Source organism: Thermobia domestica, chromosome 5 (assembly GCF_964235325.1).
Source record: "Thermobia domestica chromosome 5, izTheDome1.hap1.1, whole genome shotgun sequence".
Lineage (NCBI taxonomy): Eukaryota > Metazoa > Arthropoda > Insecta > Zygentoma > Lepismatidae > Thermobia > Thermobia domestica.
The window spans coordinates 54,203,636-54,230,356 of NC_137458.1; the positions used below are offsets into that span (position 1 = coordinate 54,203,636).

Genomic DNA, 26,721 nt, shown 5'->3' on the forward strand with positions numbered 1-26,721 from the left:
ATGAGCGTATCCTGGAGGAAACGAAGCACATTAAATTGACACTAAAATTGAGTGTATTACGGCTTCTATAATCACAAATTTGATTCAAAGAAATATTGAGAGGAATTAGCGATTAAATAATTTCAATGAACTTAGTCCTCTGTTTTGGGAGAATAAGTATTTTAGCAAGTATATTGTGCTCCTGTTTCTTAAGCTTTTTGTATGCATCCACTGTGTTAGGTTTTAGTTCGTTTCCTTGAATTGCAGATCTTATATTTGATATAAGCAATGTGTTGAGATTTTCGGGAAATTTTCTTATGTACAATTTGTGACAGTCATTGGTCTTATCGGGAACCAGACAAATAGCGTGTTGCTGCTATTCTCACTAACCTGCAGCTAATAAACAAATCGCTGGTTTGAGAAACGTCTTAAGTCAGCCATATGCCGAAAATTGGTTTACATGCAGCTTTGATTCGTTAAGGATAGCTACAGCGTTGGGTAGTGATATGCCAGATGTCACATTAACAGTTCGGGCTGCAGCAAGTGTCCCTGAGTTGAGAAATGTCACACATGATTGACTTATGTCATTGTTGAATTATGGCGTTTATCAAATCAGCGATTCAACCAATATTTTGTATGTTATTTGGAAAGTACATTATAAATGTTAACCCAATTCAGTTGAGTTCTCAACAGAATGATGTTTCGTTTACCGCATCAACGATTATGTGTTAATCTTATCGTTCAAATTGTTGGTTCAGTACAATTTCATTAATTCCTTCATAACATAACGTATATGAGACGTTGAGATTTAATATCCAATGCCGATCACATGATTTATCTATGAAAATTTCTTCTAAATCTATCCCACGATTACAACAGAGAAAAAAAAAACGAAGGAAACAAATGCAACCAATATCCAAGACAATATGTATTACTTGCAGTATACGATCAATTAAAACATCTTGAAGTAGTTAATTATTGACATTGTAACAACTTTAACTCTGGACCTTTATACGATGGTTAACATGGTTTCAACAACTTTTTTTTATTTAAATTAAACCTGCAAATCAATTTTACAACTATACTGAAGCAGACTAAACATGTATTCAGTCCCTAGTTTTATCTTTGGAAAACATTAATAATATTTGAAGATACTAATCTTTTACAATATATGAATTTTGTAATGCTGTACGCGTCGATTCTGCTTATGTGTGTACTGTTTAGTTACTTTAAGTTGAAAACAACTCATAGATCTAAGTTTCCGATCCTCTGCACTAGATATTCACACGATTTCTCTAGAAGACACAATGACTAGTAATTTTCTTCTACATAAATCTTATAATAATTGCATACTTTTTTAAAAAATACTTTCAATATCTTATGTAAAATCCTTCTAGGATTCCTGGGCGTAACAAACATCAGGGTGCATTGTCAATCAAAATATAAGTAGCTGTTTGAAATGTTAATGCTTTTAATGTACAATTAGTAGGACTTGTATTTAAATATTACCTTATTTGATAAGAGTTTGAAATCAAGCAATTGTATTCCCCTAAGGTAACAGGTTTGACGTAACGGCAACATTCAAGACTCTTACCATTAATGGAGCAGTTGACAATCAGTTGTTCACATGATCTAAGAAAAAAAGTATATCATATAGAGACTTTTATCTTATTTTTTTATCATCTTATTATCTTACCACATTAGAGTCCATTCATGATTGAGGAACTCAGATTTCACATAATTATCTTCAAAAAACTACTTTTCTTTTTGAATAAATAAGTTATTATTAGCAATAAAGACAAATCTGTTGTTATTTTATGTAGCTTTGTTTTATTAATATACTAATATTGAACTGCAGATGTTATGCAAGTTTGGACTCATTTAATCTCATACGTATAAGTAAAATATATAAAGGAAAGCAAAACAACAATTGCGTTCAGGTAATACCTTCGTATATATTAACTAGCATACTGTATATTATTTTAAAAAATTAAAATTTCATATAAATATTGAGCGGTCTGCTTCTATTCATTTACTAAAATATAAGAATAGAAGATAACAATAAATATGCTTAGAAAAAACGAGCATACATTTCACACTTTAACTATACTAATTTAGGAATGAGAGGTGTAGTAAACGAGGTACAAAAGATAACTAATGTATTTCTGTTTCTAAATCAAACCCATTACATAAACAGTACTTTTTTAAAAGTGTTATTTTTATTACTACATATTAACAAAGACGTCTTTTATTATTCAGATATTTCACTTATAATATTAAGTGATTTGAACATCTATACTTCCAATACTGTTTCGTATGTGATACCAGAAAATTTTAATGAGTTATACGTCCAAAGGAAAAGAAAATCGGAAAGAAAAAAATTCCTATGTTTTCCCTTACGAAATACAAATAAAATCAATATTACTAGAACAGTGGATGATCTTCAAGGGAGTAACGTAAACCACCGCACCTCCCCGAAATGTACTGGTACACACACATAGATCTAATTCTATACACGCACTCATAAATACAGCACGCCATATATACCAGAATATGGTTTCACTAGCAAGACCCGTATCGCAATGGTCATGTAAAGGAATATAGAAGAACATCCCGTCATGAACAATTAGCATAGAAGACACACGTGTCTACCAAAACACAGCAGAACGCAATGTTTTCAATCAAACATATTGATGAGAATGTCGTTGGCCGAAGGAAAATTATTGGGGCACAAAGCATTGGTGTCAGTACATCTCTAACAGCTTCGCTTACGGATAGTAAGGATCTACAGTATCAAGAGTGTACCAACCGTGGTTACTTGACGATCAGACGTCCGTCAACATATCACGCTTAAGTCTATTACTCGCGCTGGAGGCGAGGGGTAATTAAATCATAGCAGATTACAAGCATGTGATAAGAATACGTCAGTACTATCATACTAAAGTAGGTCAATACGACCAATTTCAACATTGACCATGCGACTTATGATCAATAAATTGAGGTATAATAGTCGTAAAACAAAATGTTTGAAAGCTGTGGTAATTTGAAACTCATGGCCGGTTGAAGGCTGTGATTGCCTAGAAAGCTGTAAAAAAATACGTTGATAGAGAAATGCTTCTAATGAAATGACAGCATAGAATAAATATGATATAGCTAATCTAGCAGTTTTACGGATACTAGCTTAACTAATTATTACGAAAACGTTACTCTTCATTTCTTTGTTGACTGAAAATCCAATACTTCCAGCCTATCCATAATCTGATTTTTCGTATTAAGAATAGTGCATATTAGTTAATTCGAGTACTTCATCTCCCCTTTCTCTTAGTTTCTTAAAATCCGATAATTACCAAAAAATAAATTCTGTATCGCTCTTCCAAATTCTTGCTTCTTGTACAGTCAGCGACAGTAATAACTGGAGGTAGGATACATAAGAAATGATAGCTTTTTCCAGTAGCAGAATAGTTTCACTCGATGTCTGATAGTTGGACAACCAACATGACAGCAAATACATACCCGAAAACATAGCATGCCAGGATATTCCTCCATTTGGAGGAAAAAGTATTACTATCTGAGAGCATCACTTATAGAAACAACCACGAGATATTCTGCAGAAATTCCATTCACATTAAATTCAAAGAGATAGGAATTAATGCAAAGAAAACGAAAAGAATAATACGCTTTATGCAGAAACCGAAAAAGTACGGAAAGCTAAACAAAATGAGAAAAGAAGGAAAGAGGGAAAGGAAAGAGCAAAACACATGGGAATAAATTAAATTTTAACACTTAAGGATAAACAGTGTCTGTCTTTCCCCCTGCCCCCATCGTGGGATTTCTCCCTTCATAGGATAAATCTCTTTCAGTATCAAACGCGAACATCATTTATAGTGTTGAATTCCTTGAAAAAATTTAACTCAGTCTAGGCCGAGACTCGAACCCCAGACCCTTAAAATGACAGTCTCACGCGGTATCCACTTACCTACACAGGCTCTATCTATAAATCAGCTATTACCCGCGCTGTTATCAAACGTGTTAAATCAGCCATTGTCGGTGAGCCACCCCAGTTCCATTTGAAGTTAAAATTTTATTTACCTCACTTAGCCATCTATGGGTAGCAGTCCCCTTGCTTTCATAAAAAGCATTTGTTCTGTAGATTAAAATCAAGAATGAATTAATCTGTACTCTTGGGAGCTTACTGGTGCACCAACATATCTATCTATCTATCTATCTATCTATCTATCTATCTATCTATATATATATATATATATATATGTGGGGGGGATTGATTGTGGATTAAAAGAGCCACTTCGTAAATTCACGGAACGCGTGTTAACACAACAGTAAGGACATCTCGTAACGTTACGTAACACACGCAGTGTAAATAAAGTTTCAAAACCAGAAGTCGGAAGATATGCCGTGGGTAAGTCGATAAGACGTCTGCTTGCTGAGTGGAGAATTTCGGGTTCAAATCTGGGCTGTTACGTTTTTGTAGATTATCTTAAATTAGTGAAGGCCAAGTAAGGTCAGATTACATATATGTCTGCTTTATCTGTGTGTACAGTCCAGAGATGGAGTGAGTCAATTGGGTCAAGATTTGTAAGTAGGTCAGTGGGTCAGGGTCAACAGGACGTGACTCACTGTGACAAACCACCCACCGTGACCTCTCTGACTCACACTGACCTTACGTTTTAAATTTTAAGGTCTCCTTCTTTATTCGGCCTCCCTCCTTATTATTAAATTCAATGTATAGATAATTATTGAGTTGAGTTGATTTTGAGTTTAGCGCCTTTTCAGCAGCGAGGCTATATGAGACGGGACCTACTGATTAACATAGAAACCGAAAAACATGAGCTCCCGTTGGGAATAAAACCAGGGTCTTTCACGCCACAGGTATATAATTGTGTCTTATATAATATTCTTGCTATAAAGTATCAAATAACTAAAAATTTGATGTAAATAAATGAGAGACCTAAAATATTGCAGATTACTGCAATTGCTATTTAATTCAATTTTAAGCATTATACATCCATATGATTGTTAAAGTTGCTTTATAAAGATGCAGATTATGAATTATAGTAATTTTTTCAATGCATTGAAATGAAATTGAGTTTGACGTCCCATGCTTATGTCGGCTAGGTAAAGGAGACGGTGATGATGAGAAGTGAACGAAACAATGTAGGTAGGAGGAAATCCTGAAGAAACGAACGCACACGGTGTTTCTTCACCACAAATCTGACTTTGTGCAAGCTGGGATCGAACCAAGGACTCCATGCACCAGAGGTGAACGCTCTAGCACTAAGCCACTTCGGCCCTATGAAAAATACAATCATATTTATTCTCTCTCTCTCTCTCTCTCTCTCTCTCTCTCTCTCTCTCTCTCTCTCCATATATATAGGTGTCAAAAGCATGAATAATTTTCATTTTGGGGGGCGCGGTTGCTCAGTGGAAGAGCGTTTACCTCCGGTGATTCGGGTCCCTAATTCGATCCCAGCTCGCGCCGTTTGGACTTTGTGGTGGACACACGCCGTGCTGGTCGGTTTTCTCGAGGTTCTCCCGTTTCCTCCCACTTTCTTCATTCCACCATTTCACTCCTTTCTCATTATCACCGTCTCCTTTAGCCTAACCGGCATAACCATGGGACGTTAAACTTAAAGATTTCATTTTATTTCAATTTTTATTTTGAACGTATGGTTTCAAGTTGGTATTAAACTCAGAACTCTGATCTTAATGAGTTGAGTTGATTTGGAGTTTAACGTATCTTTCAACAGCAAGACCATATATGACGTGGATATATTGATTAACGTAAAACCCGAACTATGTAAACTCCCGCCGTGTGGTGGTGATTGTGATTTTGAGATTAACTGCCCGGTCAGCAGCGTGGCTATAGGAGACGTGGACCTACTGATTAACATGGAATACGAAACATATGAGCTCCCACCGGTAATCGAACCCGGGTCTCCCACGATAAAGTCGCGCGTACGCTAACTCCCACCGGGAATTGAAATCTGTTCTCATTGTAAGAATGTTAACGTTCCTTATTTTACCGTTTTTGTATAACTTCATGGACCAAACTTCACAGAAGTAAATCCCCACGGTAAGCAAGTTTGCATATCCAGACTCCTAAGTATCAAAACATTGACGCTCACTTTAACCTCAAACAATTCATGAATTGACGAATAAAGGATAAATTCCCGACAAAGTATATGGTTTGAAAAATACCATATAGGAGAGGGACATATCAGTCCTTTCTGCTCATGGAGTTATTAAAACACGATCATCGGGCAGTGGTCTTTACCATTGAAAGATATTGCTTCTTAAAATATTCCCAAGTAACTTCCAATTTTCTTGTTCTTGTTGTGGGGCTCAATGGTAAACCGCTTACTCTGGTGCGTGTGGTCTTTATTGTTTCAATCCCCGGCCAAGTAAGTTTGTGTTGGACAAAATCGTATCCGTAGCTTCTCTCAGGGTACTCCCCCTTCTTGCCACTTTTCACTCCACAAATTCCTCTATTATGATTGACTGGCTTTAATCATTGCGCGCGGTGGCTCAGTGGTATAGCGCTTCCTCTGGTGGACCAAGTAAGTTTGAGGTAGATGAGATCGTATCTGTGGGTTTTGTCAGGGTACACCCGCTTCCTCCCACATTTAATTCTACCAAATCTTCTATTATCATTGACTTGGTTCAATCATTGGGCGCAGTGACTCGGTGGTAGAGCGCTTCCTCTGGTGGGCCTAGTAAGTTTATGTTGGACAAGATCGTATCCGTGGGTTTTGTCAGAGTACTCCCGCTTTCTTCCACATTTCATTACACCAATTCTTCTATTATCATTGACTTGGTTCAATCATTGGGCGCAGTGGCTCAGTGGTAGAGCGCTTCCTCTGGTTGGCAAAGTAAGTTTATGGTGGACAAGATCGTATACGTGGGTTTTGTCAGGGTACTCTCGCTTAATCCCACATTTCATTTCACCAATTCCTCTACTATCATTGATTTACTTTAGTAATTGGCCGCGGTAGCTCAGTGGTAGAGCGCTTTTTCTGGTGGGCCAAGTATGTTTGTGGTGGACAAGATCGTCTCCGTGGGTTTTGATAGAGTACTCCTGCTTCCTCCCACATTTCATTTCACCAATACCTCTACTATCATTGACTTACTTTAATCATTGGGAGCGATGGTTCAGTGGTAGAGCGCTTCCTCTGGTGCGTAGGGTCCTTATTGTTTCGATTCCCGGCCTTGTAAGTTTGTGGTGGACAAGGTCGTATTCGTGGGTTTTCCCAAGTACTCACGCTTCCTCCCACATTTCATTCAACCAATTCTTCTATCATCATTGACTTGCTTTAATCATTGGAGATGCCTTGGTCCCTTAAGCATTGCGGTGATGTAAGAAATTAGATTTGGTCCCAAGCACTTGGGTTGTAATGTAAACCTTTGCTGTGGTTCAATCTCAGTATTTTATTACGCGAGATAAAACCATCCATACAGCTGTAAATGTTGTTCTATCTTACGCAACCAGGTATTGATATTGAGGCAATGCGCAACCTCATTTTTGGCGCTTTGAGGCCAGGAACTGACTTCGGACATTACGCTGTTTTCAAACGAGTAGGATCTTTCCAATGTTACCATCCGCGTCCAACAACCCCATGTTAAAAATGGGGAATAGAAAGAACCCGTGTCTAAAACTTCCGGACCCAGTTTCTTGACGTTCAAGTTTAGGGATCGATTTCTGACATCACAATTGTGCTCACTTCATCTTTAATAGGTGAATAGAAGGGACCCGAATCCATAACGTCAGGACCCCAGTCCTTGAGTTGCGTGGCCTGGGCCAGACTTCTGACATTACTACTGTACTCAGGGGACCCAGACCTTTCCAACGCTACCACTCGCGTCCAGCAACTCCATGTCTAACATGGTCGTCCTGACGTAGGAGAATCGACTCCATGCTGTTTTCATAATTTTTCTCCAAATGGATTTGTATACAAGGTAGTTTGGCATGGCAAGTTTAGCAGCAGGTCTAAAATAAGCCTCTTGAGAGTGGCTCTTATTTGTTAAAGAATACATAATGATCGCTTTTGGCAGTTGGAATGGTCTGTCTGAGCGGCTTGGTAAAAAAAAAACAAAAAAACAGCGTAGCATAACAACAAAAAGGTGTTTCTCTTATATGTTAAAAATAAATCCACAGAAAGAAAAAGTCAAAGTTTTGTAAGGTGAGTGTCGGGGGACCGCGAATTCTACTTCGACCCGGGCAACGAAATTTCTAGCTACGGCTCTAAGTTCAAACACTTATCGGTCATTCAGAGTCTCATCCCTTACCTACAATTGCGTAGTTTGATTAACCTGTTATACCAAAACGTTTGGAAAGAACCTTTGAGTGTGACTTATTGACAGCTATGCACTATGTTGACAGAGTGCTAGTCTTCAGTTTCGCAACGAAGGTGCTCTTAGGCGAAATTTCACGTTGCTCTCTACTTTTGTCTGTGCCTTGTAAATCGTAACATTGTGTTTAAAGGCAAACAGAAAAAACGTCAGTTGTTTAGTAGTTCTTTGCAGAGCAACTGATAAGGCGTTTGTGTCTTTTACACAAATAATTTTTGCCAGATTGCTGTTAGAAGCCTTTTTGCATTATGCACTATAAAACAACATATCCAGATTCAGAGAAATACACAGAAAGTTTAAAGAAGGGTTAAAAATATCTTTATTATTCAGATGCTTTATTATTATTATTATTATTATTATTATTATTATTATTATTATTATTATTTTCTTGAGTACAGAGATACAAAGAACAAGAACTCCGTCACTATTAACATGGAAGCGAAAATGACTTCGAATTGGAAATAATAGATCAATGCATTTAATTTCGGGGAGAGGCTATAGGGCAGACACGGATCCAGGGAGCGATCGGGGCAATGGCCCCCCTCCCACGGAAGAGGAAGCTTTCTTATTTTATATATAAATAAAACCCATCCCAAAATTTGGAGCTCTTAAAACTAGCTAAGTAGCAGTATTACAATCCACGCCCCCCCAGAAGTTCTTTCTGGATCCGCCCCTGCTACAGGGGTACTTTATGACTCACTGCTTTTCCTTGCAATCCACGCTCATTGCTGGATAAGTATTATATTTTATTATATTATTTGTCAAATTGAACGAAATAGTTTTACCACAGCGGCAAATTCAACAATTAGGTTTAGGAAAAACAACTCATTGGTTCAAACACACACAGAAAAATTGAGTCCATTTGTTCGGGATGTTTTTTGAGGTTCGCGGCGTCTCCCAAGAAGAAATCTTGCTAAAACATATGTTGTTTTAACAAGGAACGTAAATGGGTGTCAGGTATATCAGTACTTCAAATGCAAAGCAAAAAGAAAAGATAGACAAAGATGAGTGTAACTTCCTATACTGTATTTTTGGCATTGAAGAATACCGTTACTGTTTTATTGATCTACTGTACGCACTTCTGCGTTTTACTAACCAAGCCACAATCATGCTATATATACCATATATCGGCTAGGTCCAATCTGCTGCCAATGCGCCTTTTCTTCAAGGAACATTTTTTTTTATTATTACACGCTCAGAAACAAGGATAATCACCCGAAACCTGAGAAGATCTGGAGAATGACCCAGTAACAATAAACTGACAAAGGGAAGGAAATACAAAAGTGGAAAACTATTGTAATCCAAAGTCGAGGCATTTTTATTTGCAATAACCGACCCTTCAAGTTGGGGGAAGTTTCTTGAAATAATAGTAATATATTTTTTACTTGCTCCTTATTTTAGCTTACGTAGTAATTTAAGACACAAAGATGTATCGCAATTTGCAATACATTTTTCAATTTGCAGTGCAAACATGTAAATGCAATGTTGCATTTCCATGTTTGTACTGCATTGCATTCCCATTTGCACTGCAAACTGCGATGCGATACTCGATTTAAAAAATCCAACGAGATTCCTCACCAGTTGTTTTTTCAGAAAAAATGTTCAGGGTGAGGGGAGCACTGCTGGTACTATTATATTTATTATTATATTATAGACGTAATATTTTGGTCTCCTCCGGGCGGCACTCTCAGAGCTCCGGGAGGGGGCAGTGCCCCAAAAACATATCTGGAAGAAATACTGTTCCTGACACCAAGATAAGACAAAAGGTAATAATAAACCTGGGCGTACAAATGCTTAATTTCGGAGTTATAGGCTGCCAAAAACATGAAGAAATGAACTTTAAAGGTCTATAGCTCCAAAACTAGGCGACCTACCGTAGTAGGGTCAAGACCTTATTTAGGAACTAGTACGTGCGCTATCCAAATATCCATGTTTCAGAATTCTGCCATACTTCTGCAACAATTTTTATACAGGTATTTGGTGAGTACTTCAAATTATATGCACATAGCCAAAGTTCCTCTCTAAAAATTGTCGCATGTGTACTCTAGATTCTGAAACATTGTATTTTTGGATAGCGCACATATTAGTTTCTAAGTGAAGTCTTAACCCGAATACGATAGGTAGGGATGCGCACGAGACAAGATTTGAGGCTTTCTCGTCTCGAAAATGTGCTGTAAAAGTGATGTCTCGACTCGAAAAATGTATTCTTTTTTATTGCAAGAGCTGTGTCTCGACTCGAAATTTGTCAGGAAAATTCTGTCTCGACTCGTCTCGTGCGCATCCCTAACGATAGGTCCCATAGTTTTACAGCTATGAACCCTTAAAGCCCCGGATCCAGGATATGATCAAGGGAGCGACTAAATCACAGTTTGCCGCTTTATCCAGTGTATACCTGAGTGTCAAGAAGGCTGTAGCTCCCCTTGGATCCGCATCTGTATAATATATATATATATATATATATATATATATATATATATATATATATATATATATATATATATATATATATATATATATATATATAACTGTTTCTGAGTGATTAGTTTCTTCAAAAAACTATTTTTAAAAATATGTGAAGAGTTTTGAGACATTCGAGTCGAATCAAGATTTTTACGAGCAGTCCCGATTCGACTCGAATTTTACAAATTGTCTCTCGACTCGTGTGCATCCCTACTTCTCGGTTCGGTTCGATATTGAATAAGCTGTGAGCCAAGCCGCACAAGTCGTTGACAACCGTAGACCCAGGCAGAACAGTTTTAAACATGTTTGCCTGGCACGCTATAACCTTTAAGAAATTTTGGCCCAAGCACGAATACTTGATCCTCCGGAACTCAAACCCAGAACCTCGTGAACGATGTCCTTGTGTCCTAGATTTCACGACTACCGAAATCGGCAGTCAACTAGTTTTTAGTGTTCAGATGCAAAACGCCTATCTTTCAAGCTCAATTACATAATTTAATAATAATAATAATAATAATAATAATAATAATAATAATAATAATAATAAAAATAATAATAAGTTGTAGTGGAAGTAGCAACATTGATAATAATTATATTGTTTATGCAGAATAAGTGAAAAAGGATCTTCAAACTACACACAAGATTTGGCTCGATTTGGCTCGACTCGACTCTAAACTCGATCCAAATTCGAGTCGAGTTCCCGAGTCGAGCTAAAAGATGTCTGTTTCGAGTCGACTCAAGTTTAAAAAAAAACTCGCTCGAACTCGCTCGTGCCCATCCCTAACCACTGCCCCTGAGTACAGTAGTAATGTCAAAAATCAGGCTCAGGCCACGAAGCTCAAGGAATGGGGTCCTGACGTTATGGATTCAAGTCCCTTCTATTCACCTATTAAAGATGAAGTTATTGGACGGCGTTGGCGACATTTCAAAGGTTTTGCTCCGTTGAGCACAATGGCGATATCAGAAATCGATCCCTAAACTTGAACCTCAAGAAACTGGGTCCGGGAGTTTTAGATACGAGTCCTTTCTATTTCTCTTTTAAACATGGGGTTGTTGGACGCGGATGGTAACATTGGAAAGATCCTAGTAGTTTGAGGACAGCGTAATGTCCGAAGTCAGTTCCTGGCATCAAAGCGCCAAAAATGTGGTTCCGAACTGGCTCAAAATGAATACCTGCTTGCGCAAGATAGAACAACATTTATAGCTGTATGGATGGCTTTATTTCGCGTAATAAAATACTGAGACTGAACCACAGCAAAGGTTTACATCACAACCCAAATGCTTGGGACCGAATCTAATTTCTGACATTACCGCAATGCTCAAGGGACCAAGGCATCTCCAATGATTAAAGCAAGTCAATGATGATAGAAGAATTGGTTGAATGAAATGTGGGAGGAAGCGAGAGTACCAGGGAAAACCCACGAATACGACCTTGTCCACCACAAACTTACAAGGCCGGGAATCGAAACAATAAGGACCCATGCACCAGAGATAGGGCTCTACCACTGAGCTATCGCGCCCAACGATTAAAGCGTCAATGATAATAGAGAAATTGGTGAAACGGAAAGTGTGAAGAAGCGGGAGTACCCTGTGAAAAACCACGAAGACGATCTTGTCCACAACAAACTTACTTTGCCAACCAGAAGAAGCGCTCTACCACTGAGCCACTGCGCTCAATGATTGAAGCAAGTCAATGATAATAGAAAATTGATTGAATGAAACGTGGGAAGAAGCTGGAGTAACCTGAGAAAACCCACGGATACGATCTTCTCCACCACAAACTTACTTTGCCAACCAGAGGAAGCGCTCTACCACTGAGCCACTGCGCTCAATGATTGAAGCAAGTCAATGATAATAGAAGAATTGGTGGAATGAAATGTGGGAGGAGGCGGGAATACTCTGAAAATCCCATGGATATGATCTTGTCTACTACAAACTTAATTGGCCCAACAGAGGAAGCGCTCTACCACTGAGCCACCGTGCCCAATGATTAATGTAGGTCAATGATAATAGAGGAATTGGTGGAATGAAAAGTGGGAATTATCGGGAGTAACCTCACAAAGGCCACGGATACGATCTTGTCCATTACAAACTTACTTGGCACACCACACGAAGCGCTCAACCACTGAGCCACAGCGTCCAATGATTAAAGTAAGTTAACGGTAATATAAGAATTGGTGGAATTAAATGTGGGAGGAAGCGAAAGTACCCTCAAGAAACACGAATGCAACCTTGTAAACCACAAACTTACCTTTACCACAAGAGGAAGCGCTCTACCACTGAGCCACTGCGCTCAATGATTGAAGCAAGTCAATTATAATAGAAGAATTGGTGGAGTGAAATGTGGGAGGAAGTGGGTGTACCCTGACAAAACCCACAGATACGATCTCATCCACCTCAAACTTAATTGGTCCACCAGAGGAAGCGCTATACCACTGAGCCACCGCGCGCAATGATTAAAGCCAGTCAATAATAATAGAGGAATTTGTGGAATGAAAAGTGGGAATAAGTAGGAGTACCCTGAGAAAAACCACGAATACGATATTGTCCACTACAAATTTCCTTGGGTGGTGATTGAAACAATATGACCCCACGCAAAAGAGGAAGCGCTCTACCACTGAACTGCCGTTCCCAACGATTAAAGCAAGTCAATGATAATAGAAGAATTGATGGAGTGAAAAGTGGCAAGAAGCGGGAGTACCCTGAGAGAAGCTACGGATACGATCTTGTCCACCGCAAACTTATTTGGCCTGGGATCGAAACAATAAGGACCCCACGCGCCAAAGTAAGCGGTCTACCATTAGCCTCCGCGCCCAACAAGGACAAGAAAATTGGAAGTTAATAGGTAACGTTTTAAGAAGCAATATCTTCCAATGGTAAAGGCCACTGCCTGATGATAGTCTTTTAATAACTCCATGAGGAGAAAGCATTTGAAAAGTCCCTCTCCTATATTATCTTTTTCAAACCACATACTTTATCCGGATATTATCCTTTATTCGTCATCCGGATGTAATCAGTTATCCGAATGTTCTATTATTCAGATATTATCCGTTGTCTTAATTTTATAAATTATCCGTATAAATCCATTATCCGGATATTATCCGTCATCCGTTATCCATCATGCGGATAGTATCCGTTATCTCTAAAATTATCCGTCATTCGCTATCCGGATATTATCCGTCATCCATTATTCTGATATTATCCGTTATCCATCATCCGTTTTGTTGTCCGTCAACCGGATATTGCAAATCCGGATAAGTTTCTATCCGATATCAGTATAAAAATTATCCAGATGTTATAATCCTTAATCACCATCGCAGGAGCATACACGTGCTAAATATCTTCAAAGTCTGCTACACAAGAGCGTGGGCGGATCCAGTGGGCGATCATGGCGATTACCTCCCAGAAAGGGAATATTTGTTATTTTATATATAAATAAAACCCATTCCAGAGTTTGGAGCTCTTTAAATTACCTCTAAATAGGAGTATTACCAACCACCGAGCCCCCGGAATTCCATCGTAGATCCACCTTTGGACAAGAGAATGGGAAACACTTATTATTCACATTCAGTTTGCGCATCTCAACAAATAAACAATACTTTCTTTCTCTTCTGCATTCTACTACTGCATTCTACTGAACTGTAACGCCTTTTTATGTTTAAAAATAATTATTCATTTTTCAATAATTGTCAATGTTTATAAGTTCAGTAATTCACAATGAATAGAGTCAACTAGAAGTGTTTTTGTAACGAAGAAATTACAACATGAACTGTGAAATATCTTCTCACAAACTGTCGAGAGTTGACAGTCGACAAATTTTGCTCTTTTGTTTACCGATTAACTCGAAACCGCGGTAGCTAGAATTAGCCCAGGATAGGAGACTTATATTAAGAAAATGAAAATCTTAGGAAAATGCAGAAGTCTTTTAGTCTGAGAGAAAAAAGGAATGAAATCTCTAATTTCTAGTTCTGTTAGTCTTGTAGCTCTTAGTCCGTACCAAAGTACTGATAGAAATATGGCCAATGAAATATGACTATTTTGTAGAACATTCCACTTTAATATCACAGCAAATTCATCTTCCGGCTTGCTTGGTTGTGAAAAGTTATACAGTGTATTAGTATACTATGCAAAGTATGTGTACTGTCGCTGATTTGTGATAACGATCAGAAACAGAAGTAAAAGGTAAATTGCAGTAATAGTTTTCTGTTAATTTTTATTTTCAAGGGGAGACGGAAAACCTACTATTATCTTAACATTTGTTTTTCTTAAAATTTCTATTCGGGTTCACACTCTTCCCCCTCAACATTGAATACGGAAATGGAGAAATTATTTAGAATTTGATTGTTGATTCCAGTATATTTCAAGCATCACTTCTCGGACCTGGGCCTGTGATATGTCGATAGATCGCTATCGTTGATATATCTATTATCATATATCAACATTCGATATCGCGAATATATGGACATGAATATATCATTCGAAATTTTCGATACCGCTATTCGGGAGGTGGCGAGGTATAAGGGGACCCTAAGACTTGCGATGGATGAAGAAATTAAACTTACTTATTACAATATTGTTTTCTAATCACAATATGTTTCTTACCACAAATTGCAATGTAAATACATCCACTTGCAAATTTGCAATATTATATGGTATGATTTCTTAGAGGCCAGAACTTTTCTGTTCCTTGAAAAAGGAAACAAAAAATCACGTGCAAAAGCAAGTGCTTCAAACTTTGAACTAGAATTTACCATAACATCGTTTTTTTATTTCTCTCTCTTGGAGATTGATTGATTGATTTTGAGTTTTATTTTTATCCTGTTCAGCAGCGAGGCTATATGAGACGTGGACCTACTGATTAACGTGGAATCCGAACCACATGAACTCCCTCCGGGAATCGAACCCGGGTCTTGATACAAATCGGAGGATAATAATGGGAAAACATATTTTATATTTTGTTTTCAGCTATGGATTTCAGATTTGCAATTGATATATTGTTCCGTCTTAGCCGAATTTGAAACAAAAGAAGTTTCCAATGAGTTACTCAAAGAAATGTTTTCCGCCTCCAAATGAAAATAGGAAGACACTTAGAAAAACTAATTATCGGGTTTTAACACACAAACATATGGTTGATAGAGTATCGACCTAAAGCACTCGACAATTTTGCATGCTTTTGCAGGCTTTCTTTTAACTTTTGTGAAGCAGTTTACTGTTCCTTACTCGCTTTTGTTTATTGCGATACGACTATGAGTTCTCAGTGAATATTTAGACGTCACAGATCTTGCAATGTATAGAAGTGTTTGTAGAATAAATCACATTCAATTTTACGTCCTAATAACATACGTAAATCAGGTTGAATTCATGAAATGATTGAGGTTGGAGTAAGCGTAAATGTTTTCATACTTACAAGGAAGGGTCACGCAGTGGCTCCGCTGAGATCGGAACGAGACCATTGTGTTTTCATTTTATATGTTATAACTAGATGTATCCCAAAGTTATACGTGCCACCGGGCGGAATATCGTGAGTTACAACATATTTTGTAATGTAAGAACTACAAAAAATTACCATGCAGAATACTTTGAACCATCATTTGTTCGGAAATGGTTGAGTAAGTGAAAAACTCTGCCAACACTTATCCCACTATTTTCAACGAGAAATTTTTTGTGGTAAGACAAAAATGCCTCAGGGTCCCCGCGGGGTCCCAGATGGGGTACAACTCAAATTTTTCAAATAGCAAGGGGGGTTAAGTGGCACATCATTTGAAATCTGTTGTAAAATGAAAGAAAATGCAGCAAGTCTCGACTCTCTACAACAACCGTGTGCAAAAGAGCGACAGGTCAAAGTGTAAACAAAAACTTAATTGGAAAGTCCATGACTACCCCTATAAATCGGAAACGGTAAGACAAATGTGGAAACAGGAAAGAAAGCGTGGCATTATTTTCAAAGCACAACGTAAAATGTCTTGTTCCAGGGTCCCCACATGGTCCCAGGTGGAGTCCAACTAAAAAGTTTCAAATGGCAAGAGAGGTAGGACATCGTTTGAAAGCTCTTGTTAAGTGAAAGAAAATGGAGCACGTCTCGAGTTTCTACGACAACTCTGTCCAAAATTGCGGCGGGTCAAAATAGAAGCAAAAGATTAATTGAGAATCTATGGCCACCTTGAATCCAAGAGACAGCTTAAAACCTATATCGAAAGGATAGGCATACCAAACTGCTGAAGCTAGGAAAACCAAATTTGGCATGAATGTTGATCAGTGAATGACGAAAAGATGCGAAATGTTCAAAAACAAAACGTCTTGAGTTCAAAATGCCGTAATATGTATCAAACGCATGCCCAGCTCAAACCACTGGTGTTGGAGGTAATACAATATGGCTGCCAGCGTGAAAAATGAGTTTGTATATAAATATGTTACTTCTTGGAATACTGTAATTAAACCAACAAAGTTTGGCGCAGCTCGAAGTACTGAAATGACTTACACGTGGTTTGGTACTACTCGCCAATCTTGCAAATGTTTTTTTTTCTTTTTGTATATTTGGTATTGCTTGGAGTATTGCGATCAAACCAACGAATGACATACAAATATAACCGCCACGAATACGCAGTTACGAATTACAATAGAGCCACCCACGTACTGGTGCAGCAAGTTTTTTATGCATGAACTACGTACGACAAAATTAGAGGAAGTCAGAGTTGTATGTTCATCGCATATTCGTTATATTAAAGTAAATGATGGCGAGGGAACCAAACAAAACATGTATGTGTTGTTACCGAATGAAATTATAGTTGAGGTGAATCGAAGTTCAATTGTTCTTTAATCTTCCTATTGTTTCTAAATATATAATAGAGAAAAATATAGTTTTAAATTTGTACTGTTATGAACGACATAAGTTTTAACCGGCCATCTTGGATTCGAGGTGGCCATAGTTTATCAAATAAGCTTTTGATTACTTTTTGACCCGCCACAATTTTGGACAGAGTTGTCGTAGAGGGTAGACACTTGCTCCATCTACTTTTATTTAACAAGATCTTGCAAACGATGAGCTACTAAACCCCTCTTGCCATTTGAAACTTTTTAGTTGGATCCCACTTGTGACCATGTGTGGACCCTGGGACAAAACGTTTTACCTTAAATTGTTGTACTTTGAAAATGATGTCACACTTCCTTTCCTATTTTCACATTTCTCACCGTTTCCGATTTATAGGGGTGACCATTGACTTTTCAATTAAGTTTTTGTTTACATTTTGACCCTCCGCCATTTTCCACAGGGTTGTAGAGAGTCGAGACTTGCTGCATCTTCTTTCATTTTGCAACAGCTTTCAAACGATGTGCTACTTAATCCCTCTTGTCATTTGAAAATGTTGAGTTGCACCCCATGTGGGACCCTGCGAGGATCCTGGGCAAACATTTTTATCCGAAAAAGTGTGTTTTTGAAAATGACGGGATACATATTATCCGAGTTTTCCATTTACCCAACCGTTTCCGAACAAATGATTCGGTTAAAATATTCCGCCAGGTTTGTAGTTCTTACATTACAAAATATGTTGTAACTCACGATATTCCGCTCGGTGGCACGTATAACTTTGGGATCCATCTAGTTATAACATATCAAATGAAAACACATTTGTCTCGTCGGATCTCAGCGGAGCCACTGCGTAACCCTTCCTTGTTAGGAGTCTGGATATGTAAACCCGCTTAACGTAGGGATGTATTTCTGTGAAATTTGGGACATGTCGAATAAATACGAGTGAGCTTGGAAATGTGAAAGTTCATCTGAATTTGTTTTACCATCACTTCAAAATACAACTTTATATATACTTTTAAAAAGCCATCCCTATTTTGAAAAAAAATACAGTACTCAGGCTCGAACCGCCGCCCTCCGGTCCTAGAACTTTAACAGCGCTATTAAGCACGCTTGACCACAGAGGCAACTCACGAAAATGCGTTGTGATATAGCTAATAGAATCGCTTCGAGCACAGCTTTACACTTGGAGTTTCAAATAACCAGTTTCTGTCTTTTTCAGTAATTCCAACTGAAGATATTGACTGATTTCCCATATTGGAACTTTGCGTGAAGTGTGAATTGTATGCTCATTTCAAAAATGCACTATTTTCTGTTCTTTCAATTTTACGTATTTGTGAGTGTTCCTAAGACCTGTTGTGTGCAGCGATTTCCACACAGTTTTACTAACCCCCGGAGGCATAATATGTTAAACGTAGGCAGCATTCTTTTGTTATCATAGTAGTAACTTGTAAAGGCACACCTAGTATTAGTTTTTTTGTTCTTGTGTTGACCTTGAAGGACCAACACATGCCTTTCGTGAAGCTACAAGTTTTCTTTAACTTTTACTTTATAGCAAGAATACTAACTGTTATATAAGACACAATTATATACCTGTGGCGTGGGAGACCCTGCTTTGATTCCAACGGGAGCTCATGTGTTTCGGATTACATGTTAATGAGTTGGTCCCGTCTCATATAGCCTCGCTGCTGAAAAGGGCGCTAAACTCAAAATCAACTCAACCCAATAATTATCTATACATTGAATTTAATAATAAGGAGGGAGGCCGAATAAAGAAGGAGACCTTAAAATTTAAAACGTAGGGTCAGCGTGAGTCAGAGAGGTCACGGTGGGTGGTGTGTCACAGTGAGTCACGTCCTGTTGACCCACGATCCACTGACCTACTCACAAATCTTGACCTAATTGACCCACTCCATATCTGGACTGTACACACAGATAAAGCAGACATATATGTAATCTGACCTTACTTGGCCTTCACTAATTTAAGATAATCTACAAAAAATGAAAGAAAGCAATTTCAAACGCAAAAATATAGAAATATATTTTCAAGGGAACAGAAAAAAAACGTAACAGCCCAGATTTGAACCCGGATTACTCCACTCAGCAAGCAGACGTCTTACCGACTTACCCACGGCATATCTTCCGACTTCTGGTTTTGAAACTTTATTTACACTGCGTGTGTTACGTAACAACGTTACGAGATGTCCTTACTGTTGTTTTAACACGCGTTCCGTAAATTTACGAAGTCGCTCTTTTAATCCTCAATCAATTCGACACACACACACATTTATATATACATATATATAGATAGAAAGATAGATAGATAGATAGATAGATAGATAGATAGAAGGATAGATAGATAGATAGATATGTTGGTGCACCAGTATGTTCCCAAGAGTACAGATTAATTCATTCTTGATTTTAATTTACAGAACAAATGCTTTTTATGAAAGCAAGGGCACTGCTACCCATAGATGGCTAAGTGAGGTAAATAAAATTTAAACTTCAAATGGAACGGGGTGGCTCACCGACAATGGCTGATTTAACACGTTTGATAACAGCGCGGGTAATAGCTGATTTATAGATAGAGTCTGTGTAGGTAAGTGGATACCGCGTGAGACTGTCATGCTAAGGGTCTGGGGTTCGAGTCTCGGCCTAGACTGAGTTAAAATTTTTTCAAGGAATTCAACACTATAAATGATGTTCGCGATTGATACTGAAAGAGATTTATCCTATGAAGGGAGAAAACGAAGACGGGGGCAGGGGAAAAGACGAGCACTGTTTATCCTTAAGTGTTAATATATAATTTATTCCCATCTCTTTTGCTCTTTCCTTTCCTTCTTTTCTCATTTTGTTTAGCTTTCCGTACTTTTTCGGTTTCTGCATGAAACGTATTATTCTTTTCGTTTTCTTTGCATTAATTCCTCTCTCTTTGAATTTAATGTGAATGGAATTTCTGCAGATTTATCTCGTGGTTGTTTCTCTAAGTGATGCTCTCAGATAGTAATATTTTTTCCTCCAAATGGAGGAATATCCTGGCATGTTATGTTTTCGGGCATGTATTTGCTGTCATGTTGGTTGTCCAACTATCAGACATCGAGTGAAACTATCATTTCTTATGTATCCAACCTCCAGTTATTACTGTCGCTGACTGTACCTTGTGTAAGAGATCTCGTAATATATGCAGCAATGGTCAATTTCAGATGGAAATTTGCTGGTAACTTCGGGTCTTATCTGCAATCTTTGCGTGTGATTCAAAAGTTATCTTCCCAAGTACGAGTATTAATTATTTTTTCTGACAAAGAGACACTTTGACTTTTTATAGCTTTGAAGCTTTAAGATTTATTTTCTTTCTTTTCTAGCACTTTACAATTTTGAGAAAAGACATCTTGATTCATCTTTATTAATATCTCTCTCATTTTTTTGATATAAGTAATCACTTCACAGGGTCTGATCTCCGGATTTTTGAGCAGGGCCCATAGTTATGTTAACAACTTAAAGGAATTTACATTAAATTTTGTACAGAGCTCAGTAAACTCAAAGTATTTTCCCATCTATCTTTTTAGAATCCTAGTTCTGACCAGGGCAGCTAGAGGGAAGTAACATCGAAAATGGCATTCACCCCACAGCAACGAAGCTTGTGCGTTTTTCAATTTGCAAAAGCAAGCAGTTTTGTGAGAGTGCAGCGTGATTTCAAACGAAATTTAATGCTGATCCACCCACACACATATTCATTGTGAAGTGGCATAGAACATTTATTAAAACGGGGTGCATTTGTGATAAAAAAAAGGACATTCAGGGCGACGTCCAGTCTCCGAGGAAACTGTGGAGCGCGTAAGAGCAGCCTTCGTACACAGCCCACAGAAGTCTATACGTAAAGCCAGAAGAGAGTTGCAGATGCCACAAACAACAGTAAACAAGATCTTACGCAAGCGTTTGCGGTGTTACCCGTAGCGACTGCAGTTGGTTCAGAAGTTATACCCACAAAACAAGGTAAAGAGCCGTGAGTTCTGTGAGACTATGAAAAATTTCATGAAGGACGAGGAAATCTTTCTGATGAAGATCATTTTCAGCGATGAGACGACGTTTCACTTAAGTGGAAAGGTGAATAGACCCAATGTAAGGATATGGAGAACCCAGAATCCTCATGCAACTGTAAATGTGGAACGTGACTCACCGAAAATCGATGTTTTTGTGCAGTATCAGAGCGTCGAGTGCACGGTCCGTTCTTCTTTCAGGAACAAACAATTACAGGTGAAAGTTACTTAGCATTGTTACGTAACTGATTGATTCCGCAATTTAGTAATGCAGAGATAGACGACTTCGTTCTACAACAAGATGAAGCGCCGCCACACTGGAATCGTGTTGTACACAGGTTTCTAAACGAGAACCTCCCAAACCGATGGATAGGGCGCTCTGGAGTCAATGATGAAGTTCTTTGCAAGTGGCCTCCAAGATCACCTGACCTCACTGTTTGTGACTTCTTTCTGTGGGGATTTGTGAAGAACAAAGTGTATGCACCTCCACTACCCGCAATTCTGAACGATTTTCAAGAACGCATCAGTGATGCTGTCAACTCCATCACACCGGATATGCTTCACAACGTGTGGTTGGAGCTAGATTACCGCCTCGATATTTCCCGCGTTACAAGTGGCGCGCATATCGAGTGTTTGTGATTTCAATTAATGCTACAAAACTTTTTGAGTTTATGTATCACTGTACAAAATTTGAGCAAAATATTCCTTCGCATATTAAATTTACACTAATTTGAAACCTGGGACTATTTCTGCGCTTACCCTATATATATATATATATATATATATATATATATATATATATATATATATATATATATATATATATATATGTGTGTGTGTATGTGTGTGTGTGTGTGTTTCGATTGTTTCGATATTGCATGCATTAACGTACCTAAAGAAACATCTGAAAAACATCGACTTAAAGAGGTGGCTAACAAATTTAATAATACTCTCATTATATATACGGGTGGCAACCAACTTTGATTTTGTTTGTTTTCGAATAAGGTAAAATATAGCATAACTCCTTCGGTCCCATTGTGTACATTTTTGCACACAAATTGATATATTTTTCCTGATCGTTTCGTTAAATATACTCGATTAATTCCTGGCGTACATACGCGTGGATATCTGAACACCACACAGATTTTTTTTGGTAAGCTAAGTTGCAAGTGGCAACTGTCTTTCAATTGCTTTTAGATGGCAGGTGTTGGTGGAACACAGACTTTTTTGTAAGTTGGAAAATCAAGTATCATTTTCGCCCAAATGTATTATTGCTATATCAAGGTATTTTTGTGATAAACAATTAAAATTTAAGAGACTTGTCGGCGATTATTAGGTTTGCTTTATCTGTGGAGAACAAAGAATAATGAGAACATATTTTAATGTCAACAATTGTGTACACTGGTTTTATATTAGATAATTGATTACTCTATATTCTTTCGTATATATTTTTAGGTTTGTTTTACTACAAAATTGTACATGTTAGAAACGAAACATGATATAAGTGCATTGAAAGAAATAAAATATCTATTTTAATGATAGGATTATTTCATTTTCATTATTAGAAAGTATAGGAGAATTTGTAACTGTAATAATTTCTAATATTTGTCCTACTCATTGATGTAACAAATATTGCAAGCATATAGTCAATGGTTTCGTTCTTTGCATTCTTAGGAAAGCTAACCACAGAAGATGTTTTAGATTTGCGTTAGGGTTCAGATATCGACGATCCAGATAAGTATCCAGATTGTATGGATAATAACTCAATTAACTCTAGCAGTGAATATAGCGATGGCGGTGTTGCAACAGACGAAAATGGCAAGCAATAAATTGTTGTACTCGCTATCTGTTCTAAAGAACTGAATTACATACACCAGGTTATTTTTTCAATCAGAGGCGGGTCCATTTAGTTGTAGTTCGATTCTACCTTACAATTTTGTACAATTTTTGTTTAACCACGAAAAAATGTTGTACGATCCAAAAAAACGACGGAGGTCCATTTTAAAATGTGGCCACTTCAATTATCTATAGTGCGACATCTTCTAAATAAACAAACTTGTGATTGGCCAAATAACTTTGTGCAGATAGTTCAATTCTTTAGACTAGATAATGAGTACAATTTACGGTTTACTATTTTTGTCTCTTGCACACTATCTTCACTGCCATTGCTATCTTCACTGCTAGAGTCATTGGAGTCATCATCCATAAAAACTGGATCACTATCTGAACCCTGAAGCAAATTTAGAACATCCTTTGTGATTAGCTCTCGTAAGAATCAAAAGAACGAAAACATTGACTATATGCTTCTTTGCGTAAAGTAGAAATAAAAATTGTTTCTATTTGCCCCACAAAAATAAGAAAAATGGATATTCAGAAACACAACAAACAACTTGATGTCATGTTATTTTCTCAAGAAAAGAAGAAAAATGTAAAGAAAACATTATTAAATAAAATGGAATACTATTCCGTTCATGCTATTTTGAGTTGTTTTATTGTGTCACAACAATGTAACAATATGTCAGAAGAAAGGTGTAGTATAGCAAGAAACGGAATGAAATGTATCATAATTGTTCACAACTATTTAGACATGCAATTGCCTGTTACTGAACCAATATGCACAAACGTGGACATAGTGTTTTCTTGTGAAACAATAAACAAATTCAAATTCTGAAAAATAAATTGAAAAATATGATTTCAAATGATGCAGCATACAAACAATTGAAAGATGGTTTTAAATGGTCGGTACTCTTGGAACAAAGGGGATAAAAGAGAAGCGATTAACTATTGATGAAATATGATTCACTTGAATGCAAAACTTCTTAAATATCTAAACTGAATCGTATTCAATTCCAAGTACATTCACTTGCTATGCTATTATCTATTCTTCGGTACTTTGTTCCCATAAGGTTCGGCAGGTAATGCTAAATCTTCTGTTTTCAAAGGTTCCAATCTGTCATGTTATGTCACTGTCTTGCTATGTTGCTATGTTATTGTATTCAGCTTGAATTAGTTTACATTAAAAATATGATTTTGAGTGTAGCTTAGCATGACAAACATATACAGTTTAAATATCCGTTGAATAGATACCGGTTAAAATATGAAAATTGTGTATTTGGGATTATTTTAAATTCAGATCCTTTATTATTATTATTATTATTATTATTATTATTATTATTATTATTATTATTATTATTATTATTATTATTATTATTATTATTTAATTTACCAGATTATTTAATTTACCTAGCTTAATGTATGCAAACAAGATCTAACTGTTGATAAAATAGAGCTTGTATAAAAGTTTAAAATTTTATATAAACTCTATTACTTACACTGTGGACATATACTGACGTCCCCAGATACAGTATGAAACAGTTGATACACTACGATTTGCTAAATTCGTTAAAGTATCCACCTCGTAGGTGATTGGGTTGTAATAATACGTGTCCCATAGAGAAATTGACGTGAGGATGCCAGCCACAAACGACATACTCCATAAACAAATCCAAACAAATCTGTAACATAAAGGAAAAATAATAATTGCTGTGAATATAAAATAGATTCTCTAAATATATTGTATTAAAATAAGTATGAAACACATCTTTAAAACTAAAATGTAGTCATAAAATTGATATCAGCGTTGAATATTGGATGTCCTTGTCGACGTCTGTAAGAAGATTGTAATGTTGGATTCTAATATGGATGTTATAATAATCTCAAAACTAGCCAAATCATGATCCCACATACGGATTATTGAATAGTACTTCTTATATTAAAAAAACAACCTAAATATGTCTTTGTTCTCTTGTTGTCTTGTATAGTGTAAAAGACTAAGATGGTAATCACAATTAACTTTCATACTTCCATATCTTAACTTCAAACATGACACCATTTATTACTGAAATATTATTTATGAATCGTTAACAAAAGTATAATAAGCGTTTTCGAAAAAGACGTCTGAACATGCCTAAACTCTAGAAGTAAACTAATCCAAGTAGAATCATCAATGAGCAAATATTTGTGCCTGTTTTAGATCTTTTAATAGCTTTTGTATTTGTGAATAACGAAATGAATAACCTAAATCGTTTCTTAAAATATTCCAAAAATAAGACAATCCCAAAACTAAATGACTTGACGGCCATGTTATGAGAAAAGGACATACACAGATTCACTGATCATAATGAAACAGCAATTTAATAAATATGAACATTATTCTGTGATTTCTTTTAATAAAGCATTTACCTATGGAATGCGATTAATTTCTTTAAGCCATGTTAAACAAATTATATGGAAAGATCTTTTTATCATTGTTAAAAGAGTCTTTGCTGATTCTCCAGGGGATGGTATTTAAGCGGTTATATGGATTTTAACGAGAAAATAAAAGCCCCTTAAAAATATCCTGAGGAAAATATTTTCTCTGTTTTACTTATTTTCAAACTGAAATTAATTTCTCATTTTTGACGAGGAAGAGAATGAAAAAATAAGAACGATATAATATTCTGAAAAAAAATTGACTTTAATTTCAGGCAATATATGTTTAACCTTAAGCTCTCTTGGCGAGCGTAAATAAACCAGGACAAAACGAAGAAAGGTTCAAAAAAGGACGATACAACCAAACGTACGGACATCGTGTGCCCAATTTCTCTTAATATAGGTTCCATTAAGCACACACATGCTATAAGAGTAATTTGGACCTAGCCTGAGTTCGATTCCACGATATTTCAAGGAATGCAGCTAGTTTTGATTTTCCAGCCAGTACTGAACCTAATGCAAATTCTATACTAAACATAATTTCAACATGCATACTAGAATACAAAATTTTGATGCTACATGTATAATTAGTGATTTATGACAGAGTTTGGAGTGAGGCAGAACATACAGATTTAGGGCTAATTATACATTTCATTAGACCTTGATTCCTTTTGGAATAGCAATGAATATGGTGGCCGCAGTACATTAATCTCGAGCTCAACGTCTAGGACTACAGTAAATGTATTATGGACCCATATGATGAATCCTAAGAATCCAATTGCTCGTATCTTACATAGATTATACCTAATAAACCGAAGGTTTTCCCTT

The 26,721-nt window shown here is 36.9% G+C and overlaps 1 protein-coding gene across 1 annotated transcript in view; it reads right to left on the reverse strand.

Moving 5' to 3' along the window:
• Window positions 1-26,721, reverse strand: part of LOC145685919 (uncharacterized) — a 203,004-nt gene that overhangs the window by 89,897 nt on the left and 86,386 nt on the right. The window contains exons 9-10 of the mRNA XM_081758687.1: window positions 24,975-25,157; window positions 1,489-1,611 (exon numbers count right to left, since the gene is read on the reverse strand). Coding sequence (XP_081614813.1) covers window positions 1,489-1,611; window positions 24,975-25,157 — 306 coding nt within the window. The remainder of the gene's footprint in view (window positions 1-1,488; window positions 1,612-24,974; window positions 25,158-26,721) is intronic.